The following is a 10,583-nucleotide window of genomic DNA, read 5'->3' on the forward strand; positions in this document are numbered from 1 at the left end:
AGCACTGTCAGTTCCCTAGCACATTCTCTCAAAACTCGAGGTGAAATACCATCCAGTCCTGCAGCTTTACTGACATCCAGAGTACTCAGTATCTGAAACACACTCTCCTCCTGTACTTCTAAACCTCGAACCAGCCCTATCCCTCTAGCATTAAAACTGACTCCTGTAGGATGAAATACTCCAATAAAGTGTTCATTGAACAATTCAACTATTCTATGTCCTCTGCATCAGTCACTCTATTCCCATTTTTATCCCACAGTATCATTCTTCCACAGTCATTTCTCCTCCTACTGGCCACATAGCTAAAAAATTCCCTAGGATTTTCTTTGGATCTTAGGGCCAATCTCCTCTCATATTCCAGTTTTGCTTTCCTTACCACACTAGTCACTCTTCTGGCCTGTGTCTGATATTCTTCATGCATCTTCTCTTCACCTGTCTCCTTATATCTCTTCCATAGCCTCTTTTTCGCATGCAATTCCTGTTTAATATTGTTTGTCATCCACTTTACTCCAAATTGTATCCTCTCCTTCACTCGTGGTATACAACTTACCATTGCTGCTAACAAATATTCTTTCACAATTTCCCACGCACTAATGATATCCCGGCCTTCCAATTCCTCCCTCCATGAAACTTCCCGAAGTTGACATCTAAGACTATTATAATCACCTGCTTTATAATTCCACATAAGTTCCCATCTCTTTGATACTCCTGCATGTCTATTCATTTTCCAAGTCAAAACCATATGGTCACTCTCTCCATCTGGTGGGAGAGATGTCAACTCAGTTATTATCAACTCTTCTGATGCTATAACCAAATCCAAAACTCGTGAATCTCTTGTTCCCTCTGTTACATGTTGCCTAAGACATTTGTCCCTCAAGAATTCTAGAAATTCCATTCCCCTATTGCTATATGCATCTTCCTCTCTCCAATTTATACTACTGTAGTTAAAATATCCCATAACAATCATTCTTTTGTCTGTAGCAACACCCCACTAAATATCCTGTCTTGCCTACCTCTACCTCACACCATATGCTCTCAAAATCATTTGTCTCACTTCCTTCCAAAGCCTCCACTCTTAGAGGACATAGGTCATCACTTATCATAAGCAGTACCCCACCACCACGCTTTCCCTTCCTATCCTGACAAAAAACGTTATACCCAGCGACTTCTATTCCTGTTGTTATACCCCTTCTGTCAACAATGTCTCAGTGATCGCAATAATTTTTGGCCAGGCTGATGCTATCTGCACCTCCAATTCCTCTCCCTTATTCCGGATACTCCTGGCATTAGTATAAAGCATATAAATGCCATTGTTTCTATACCCAGCATTATCTCTTCTAGACTCTGCTGGGCTCAGTGTAACTTGACATCATCTCCATTCCCACAAGAGGCCACCCCTGCTATCATCCTCCCTGGGACACACTGACTCGTTCAGAACAGCAATCTCTCCAGATGCCTACGTCCTTCCTCATTCAAATGTAAACGGTCTCTCGCATACAATTCCTCTCTTTCCTCAAACACACTCCAAGCATCCACATATACCAGTCCTCTCTTGTCAAGTGATGTTGATATGAAAGAGGTAACATAGCAAGCACATCAATTGTACTGGGGATTCAATTATTAGAGATGTGGTAAATGACAATGTTTGTTTTCCAGGAGGTTAAATGAATAGAGTGATTTGAGGCATTGAATATGAGGAGTGAATAAGCAAAAGAGTTGGTGGTGGTGGTAGCGGGAACAAATAACTTGACTGAAGAAGACGAACGTAAGACTGGATATCAGAATGTTATTGAGTAGGATAAAAGATAATAGCATAATAAAAATGGTGGTCAGTGTGTTGCCCAGTTATAACTGATGAGATGAAACAGAGAGCAAGGATTATGAATAATATGTTAGTGGAAATATGTGAAGAGAAAGGAGTGCAGTGGGTTTAAAGGAAAAATTGAACTGTATAAAAGTGACTGCATTTAAATGGTTTCAGTGTGAGTCATTTGGAGAGACTACTGCTGGAAAAGAGAGAGAGAGAGAGTAATGTGTGCACAGAATAAAACTGAGCAAGTAAGAAGCAATGTGTTAAGAGCAGAAGAATAAGGAAGAAAGGATTGAAGTGGTGCATATGGATGGAGAAGTGGATAGCATGAGTGTAGAGAATGAGAGAAAAAGCAGGCAAGGCAAACAGTACTCAGGTGGATAGGGGAACATAATGTGAGAAAAAGTCAATACTCAAGGTAGAAGTGAAATTGAGAGTAGACAAAACAGGAATGGAATGGCCTGAGATATAAGGCAAAAAGTTGAGTTTGAAGGGGCCAGGATAGGTAATAGAGAGGAATGGTTTGAGAAAGGCACGGAGAACCCACATCTAATAAGTGGTACCAATGAAACTCATCATACATTCAGAAATCAGCTGTTGTGTCTGTATACAAAAGCTAGAAGTATCAGAAACAAGGGAAATGAAATGGTTGCATTGATTGAGATCGTTCACTCAAAAATTGTTGGAATAAGTGAGACATGGTTGGATGAGGATGACATCCTGACAGGAATAGAGATAGAAGGGTATGATGTTTTTGTGAAGATAGAAAGAGTAAAAAGGGAGGTGGAATGCTATTGATGACAGAAAAGAAGTTATTGCCATAAAAGGTAGAGATGCAAGGGAGAAATAGTGGCAGTGGTTTCAGACAGTATGGTGTGAGATAAAGCTGAATAAATTGAAATACTTAGTCAGATGTTGCTATAGGCCTGGCAACATGTAGAGTGGTGACCATCAACTGTATAAGCAAATTAGCCAACCAACTACCTCAGACAGTATGTAACAGAGGACATGTGAGGATTGAGGATCTTGAATTTGATCATCTCATCAGAGGCTTCATCATAAATGACTTGTCAAATCTCCCTTGGTTTTGTTTTATCATTATATCAGAGTATGTTACCACTAATTAGGTGTTGAATAATCTCCTTCCAGCTGGTGAAAGTGCCCATGAAGTAATCATCTGGACATGGATTACCACATTATTTAATATAAATTTGTATAAATAATCCATGATCCATCCATACTTCATCCAAACATGGCTCACATATATCTTAACACTGTCAAAAAATAGAAAATTTGCTAACATATACACATCAAACTTTCATATAAAAAAAAAAGGAGAAAAGAAAAAAGTTATTATTCTGTATACATAAATGTCTAGTTAAGAATAGATAACATTAATTAATAGATAATTAGTAGTTATTTTGCATAATTTCTCATAATCAATAGATATTTCTATAATTATTAGATATTACACTCACCAGAGATCACAGTATAGACACTTGTGCAGTGACATAATTTCCTCTGAAGCATCTTCCATTGCATGTGTTCTCCAACTAGTTTTAAATGTAGAAAGGTCCTATCATCTTTTTCCAAGACTGATTAACTTAGCCTTAGTTGAAAAACCCAGTAAAATTTCTTATTGTTTCTAATGGCATTTAAATCCTGGTCTTTACACCAAAATGGCACATGAGAAATCTTTTTTTTTAACACTACAACTTTTAATGTCAGTAACTGACTTTAATTTCTTATTTAAATATTCCTCAAATCCTGTTTTAGGTTATGAGGAGCATTTATAATAGCTGTTCTGCTGGTGTGAGGGTTTTCTTTCCACATAATTAGATAAGCCAGCCATCAAACAGACTAAAAATCTATAATAAATAACCCCATTCTATCAATATTAAATTAAGAAAGCCAAAAATGACATAATAATAATCCATTGGACTAATGAAATAAATACTAGATACATTTAAACCTTGGTTTACAGCTTTTCTCCCTTTAAAAAATAATACTTAAATTAAAATTTAAAAAGTATATATATATATATAATTCTTATTCCTTTATTTGTAGTTTTCACTCAATGTGTTGTGAGTATCTTCAGTATAATTTAAAGGATATAACAATGCATACATGACAGAAGGATTAACAGTGTAGCTGTGGAATCACAAGTTGTAGTAGAGCAGTGATCTAATTATAAGTATGTTCTAAAAGGTTTTTATAAAAAATAAAAATAACTAAATAAATAAGATAAAAAATTAGCACTGATGAGCTAAATTGAGCAATGCTACTTCCCCTAACAGGAATAAACGTAGTACATTAGATATTCAGATCAGAACATTGCAGTAATGCTTCACAAATTTCCTTATTGTCTTTCTATGATGAACTTGGTTATATATAGGGCTTAAGCCATTAATCACTCTGCAGATCTCTAGCAGATCTGCAGAGTGAAAAAAAATTCATTGACGTATATAAAATTTGGTCTTCTGAATATAATACACTGCTTGGAAAGAAGTCAACAGACACCATAGTGTGAGCAACAAACAGCCATGGCACCCATCTTAATAAGATGTAGAACCTCTTTTTGCTGTGATTATTATTATTATTATTATTATTATTATTCATGCCTCCATGGAGTCAAAAGACTCATCGTGGGAGGTCCTTCCTAAGAATTCATAAAGTCTGTCAAGACTCATCAAGGGGAGGTCCCCCCCCCTAAGAAACACAAAGTCTATCATACCACTCCATCAGGCAATGCATTCCACGGTTCAACCACCCTTCACGCAAAGAAACCACTCCTCACCTTCTTGCTCACAGTTTCCTTTCGTAACTTCCAGGGATAGCCTCTTGTCATCACTCCTTCCTACTGTTCAACCAAGTGAAAGAACTCCCCAGTGTCAACCCTGTAACCACCTCTCAACAGTTTAAAAGTCTCAATCGTATCACCTCTCCTTCTGCTATCCACCAAACTCTGCAGTCCACATTCCCTCAGCCGATCCTCATAACTATCCTTGTACAGTCCTGAAACCATCTTTGTCATCCGTCTTTGTATCCTTTCCACAGTTAATTTATCCCCTTCAAATCCTGGGTACCAAATCTGAGAACAATAGTCCAAGTGTGGTCTGATCACAGACTTATGCAACAGAATGATAATCCTTTTATCTCTGCAGGTCAGTGTCCTTCTCATAATTGCAGCAATCCTCTGTGTTACCTTCACCACCTTTGCAATATGCCCCCTAAATTTCAGGTTTCTATCAATCATCAACCCCAGATCTCTTGTCTCCCCTACTTCCTCCAGTATAACTCCTCCCATAGAGTATGCAGTATCCCATCGATGTTTCCCAAACCTCAAGACCTTACATTTTTCTACATTAAACTGATACCCCATTCATTTTCCCATCTATCTAGCTTATTCAAATCCTCTTGCAGGGCTACCACATCTGCACTATTACTAATAATCCTTCCCAGCTTCGCATCATCTACAAACAACTGAATATCCCCTTGCAATCCACTGGCAATGTCATTGATATAAAGGTTAAACAATATAGGTTCTAGTACTGAGCCCTGTGGGACCCCACTTGTAACCCTCTGCCTCTTTGAAACTGCTCCACCATACACAACTCTGATACCTATCAGACAGCCAATCATGAATCCAGTTGACCAATCTGACATCCAGACCCATGTACTGCAACTTAAATATCAGCTTATCATGTGGCACCCTGTCAAATGCCTTTGCTAAGTCTAAGAAAATTGCAGTATATGCCTTTCCCTCATCTAATGTTCTTGTAACTTCATTATAAAAGGCTAGCATACCTATAAGGCATGCTTTCCACAAATGTATGATAGAAATCAATGGGAATTTTAGACCATTCTTCCTGTAGGTATGTAAAGGTCTTTACCTCACCTGACACTCCAGTTCATCCCACAGATGTTCAGTAGGGTTGAAATCAGAACGCTATGGAGGCCAGCCAAGTGTGGTGACGTTCATATCCACAAACCATTCAGTTACAGCTGCAGCCTTATGATACGGTGCATTCATTCCACATTCCACAGTACATGTTCTTTGCACCACCGAAGACGATACTACGTGTTGGTTTGGGTAATATGGGACTTGCATATTGCAGTCTTACCACGGAAACCCATGTTGTGAGCCTTGGTTCTGAATGTTTTGGTGCAGATTCTTGTTCCAATCAGCTGACGAAGGGTGGTTTTTACTTATTATTCATCATAACACAGTACAGTCATGTTCGTTGTGTGATGTGAGTCATCCACTGTGGGTAGTACTTGCAGTTCATATTCACGTGTTTCTGGCTGGTATAAATTGGAGGAATATGATGCTCCCAAGTCAATACAAATGGGTCTGGGTGAAATGGCTGCAAGAAGGGAATTGAAAGAGTTTGAAAGAGCTGTTGTAATAGGATGCCATGCTGCAGGCCTGTCTGTTCGGCAAATTGTTGACTTGGGATGGCCCAATTTGTCAACAATTTGCCAAACTGACAGTCATGCAGTATGGCATCCTATTACAACAGCTCTTTCAAACTCTGTCAGTTCCCTTCTTGCAGCCATTTCACTCGGACAAATTGCATTGACTTGAGAGCATCCTATTTCTCCGATTTATACCATTGGATACAAACACTTAAATCATTACATGGCATGATGCATCTTACCCATTGGGGTGTCCATTAACTTCTTTCAAGCAATGTATATAATATAATGTTATCTACTTCAAAAAAACTAATAACTGAAGGTCTATTGATGAAGAATAAGGGGATCTAAAAATCTAATTAAATGGTGTTAATTTTATTGACAAATTCTTGGAGATCCTTTAATGAATCCTGCAATACTGCAAAAATGTCATCCATGAATCTGTATTATTCAGAGATGTTCAAAATTTTTCATGAAATAGTACTAAAGTAGAGGAAAGAGCATTTTCCATTGAAAGTTAACACATTATGTTCATGCTCTATGTCAACATCATCTATGTCAGCAGTCTGGCATTATAAGGACTCTTGTCCACTGGACCCAATGTCTCTCTCTCTAACCCATGAACACTCTTAAACGAAGACACAAATGCACAAAATCTATTTTTCTATCCATTAGGTTTAGTGATGCTTTCATCTATATACAAATATAAAATTACTTTGTCTTCAACTGCTCAAGAAGAGATCAATGTATGACTACCCCTTATTGTCCAAGGAATCTCTGAGCAGATTATTATTATTATTATTATTATTATTATTATTATTATTATTACGGACAGCTCCAAGGAGTCATTAGACTTATTGAGGGAAGCCCAACATCATGTCAAGAACTATTCAACATTCACACAGTATCTATCATACTTCACCTTGAACTCATTTACAGTCATGGCACCCACAACAGACTCTGGCAGCTTATTCCACTCATTTACCACTCTCCAAGTAAAAAACCTAGCTCTAACACCCTTGCTAACCACACTCTTACCAAGCTTCCATGGATGGCCCCTAGTCCTCCCACTACCAGTCCTTTTCTCAAAAATATCTTCTGAATTAATCTTATAGAAACCCTTCAGTAATTTGAATGTCTCAATCATACACCGCTTTTTCGCCTATCAACCAATTTCTGCAGCCCACAAATCTTCAACCTGTTCTTGTAAGGTTCATTCCATAGTCCTGCTATTATCTTGGTCACTCATCTCTGGATCCTCTCCACCTCCTCCCCATCGAGAAGAAACCCTGGCACCCATATCTGGGCACAGTAATCTAGATGGGGTCTTATCAAGGCTCGATACAGAGGAACAATAACCTGTTTGTCTCTGCTTGTTAAAGTATTTTTCAGCAACCAAGTGATTTGATGAGCTGATTTAGCCACGTCTGCAATGTGCCCCTTAAACTTCAACTCCCTATCCACCAACACTCCCAAATCCCTAGGAGATTGATGAGTACGGTTCCACCAATGTGATATACTGCTGCTAATCTTTTCACTCCAAAATGCATAACCTTACACTTTGCCACATTATATTGACATCCATTTTCCTTAGCCCAGTCCTCCAAACTATCCAAATCATCTTGCAAAATTTTGACATCCTGTGCAGTCATTATTGTTCTACCTAACTTTGCATCATCAGCAAACAAGTGAACACTTCCTCTCAGATCCTTTCCTATGTTGTTAATGAACAAATTTAAAAGTAGTGGTCCAAGAACAGAACCCTGCGGCTCACCACTAGTCACAAGCTGTCTTTTGTACTCTACTCCTGAATAAACCACTCTCTGATATCTCTCCATCAACCACCCTCCTATCCATCTCACCAACCCTATATCCATCCCCATATGCTGCAGTTTACTGATTAGAATTCCATGTGGTATCCTGTCAAAGGCCTTAGCAAGGTCCAGTAGAATCACTGTAAACCCATTACCCTTATCCAGTTCAGCGGTCACTGTGTTATAAAACGTGAGCAAGTTACTGAGGCATGATCTACCCTTCACAAAACCATGTTGTCCCCCATACTGTATTATTTTTTGCTTGACTATTTTCTCCAAGACCTTGACAACAATTCCTGATATGCTGATCAGCCGGTAATTTTTAACAGCAGTCTTGGAACCTCTTTTATGCAGTGGAGCTGTTTTCTCCTGTTTCCACCCCCTTGCACTAACCCAGACCCGAGACTCAAATGAAACAAAATGGTCAAAGGCACTGACAATTCTTTAGCCGCTTCTTGTACGACACGAGCTGGTATACCATCCAATCCCGCAGATGAATTGACATTGAGGTTTTGTAATAGACTGTTCACCTCCACTTCATTCATGACAATTCCCGTATAAGCTGTTGGTTCTTCCATTTCAGCAATGTCACCACCAGATCATCAAGTTACATTCCATCCTACACATAAGAGCAAGTTCATAATAGAAAGACTGTATGAGTAAAGTTTTTGAAGCATTATGACATTGTCCTAATATGAATAGATCCAGTGAATTGCATTTATCCCTGTTGTGGGAAGTTAGGTTTCTGAATATTGTTCATTAATGTTAATTTTTTAATTTTTCATATATACTTTTTACTGAACCTTGCTAGGACTTGAGTTATAATTAGACTCTCTGTGCTCTACTACAAAAACAACTCATGAGTCCACATCTTTACTGTTAATCCTTCTTATGTGTGTTTCTGCTGTTATTCTTTCCTTGAAATCATATTGAAAATGCTTACAACACATTGAGTAAAAGTCTATAAATAATATATATATATAAATTTATGTATTGTTTTTTCATAAGAAATTTTATTAATGCAAACAAACCAACATTAGTAAATCCCCTTCATGCTTATCCTTAGTTTCTCAAGTTTTCTAAATTAAGATGTAGAGTTCTCAATTTCAGAAGAGTATATTAATTATTGCTACTGTCACTATTAAGATGTTAATTATATTGATAAATTTTAATGAGGTTGCAATACATAAACAATTTTCAAATAATTTTTTCATTGATATTCATGTTGGTGTACTGTAATTTATATATATATATTTTTCCTTTTCATAGGTTTCATGAAATCAGAAGTAGTAGGGAAAAGCTATTGTGGAGAAAAGTGTCATGAAACAGTAGATAGTGCCAAACGCCTAGAAAGAGTTCGTATGAGATATCATATTGAAAGAAGTTCTAATGAACAAGAATGGAAAGAAAAAGATCAACTGCTCAGGAAAAAGGATAAAGTTGCCATAATCAGAGATGTTACAGTTCATGATGTTGAGACTGCAGAACAAAAGGAATGCTGTAACAGTGATTCTGAAGATGGTTTTCAAATGTTTAGTGATGAACCTACTCCTTCATCATTTAGAAGGCACTGGACAAAACATGATGAACCAATATCTCCTCCATTTGAGCTACAACAACTTGAGGGCAGTCCCCGCAGTAGTCACTTGCATATCAAAGAAGCGTGTGTTAGTGATTCTGATGAGAAATCAGAAGAAAGGGAGGATCAGCATTTATATGAGTTCAGTTCACATCAGATGGTTGTTGAAACTATAATACCTAATCAAAGTTTTTATTCTAGTGCCCTTTTACCTCAGCCATCAGGTACAGACTACAATGACCTATCCAAATCTGGATCTTCTGAAACTAGTAAACCTGAAGAAAAGAGTGCCTTGGCATCACCTGGGAGCTTACATTCTAGTCATTATGCTACATACCGGCCAAGTAGTCTTTTACAATTTGAAGGTGCTGTTATTAAAGAAGAAGATGAAGCTGAAATTTTTACTGATGATGAGAGGAAAGGTGGTGGTTGTGATCCAAGCAGTGAAGAAATGTTACTGCCTAAAGAAACAGACACAGATAAGTCCCTCCAGAAAAGTGACAGTAGTGAAAATCCTGCAGCACCAGCACCTGAAGCTATGCTCAAATGGGATGGTTTGTGCAAAGACTTAGCTGTTGATTTAAGTTTGCAGCTGACTAGCATTGAAAAGGACAATGCTAAAGAGCAAACACAACAGCCAAAAAAAGGTTGGAGTATTACAACTGTCTAGCCAATGTTGTCCCTTTCCATTTGTACAGCAAAATCTGAAGACAGGCCTCACATTTTTGCAAATTTTTAATGTGTACATGTGAGTGATACTGTTTTGCATTTGTATTAAAAATTCTGATTGTTATAAAAGTTTCAAGCAGGCATAAAGCTAAATGTTATGTTCTGTTAAGTTTCTTTTATACATTGTTAAAATACTTTATATCTGGAGTATACATTTCCTTAAGAAAAAAAATAATATATATATGTATATATATATATATATATATATATTCAGATAATGTTTATTTTGTCT

At 37.5% G+C, this 10,583-nt stretch overlaps 1 protein-coding gene across 1 annotated transcript in view; it reads left to right on the top strand.

Annotated features, from left to right (window-relative positions):
- LOC150107569 (uncharacterized) overlaps positions 1-10,292 on the top strand; it is a 613,086-nt gene extending 602,794 nt beyond the window's left edge. The window contains exon 29 of the mRNA XM_090392132.1: positions 9,313-10,292. Coding sequence (XP_090248258.1) covers positions 9,313-10,292 — 980 coding nt within the window. The remainder of the gene's footprint in view (positions 1-9,312) is intronic.
- Positions 10,293-10,583: the final 291 nt, after the last annotated feature.

Source organism: Typopeltis vanoorti, chromosome 4, assembly GCF_054136105.1.
Source record: "Typopeltis vanoorti isolate ZY-2024b chromosome 4, IOZ_Tvanoo_1.0, whole genome shotgun sequence".
NCBI lineage: Eukaryota > Metazoa > Arthropoda > Arachnida > Uropygi > Thelyphonidae > Typopeltis > Typopeltis vanoorti.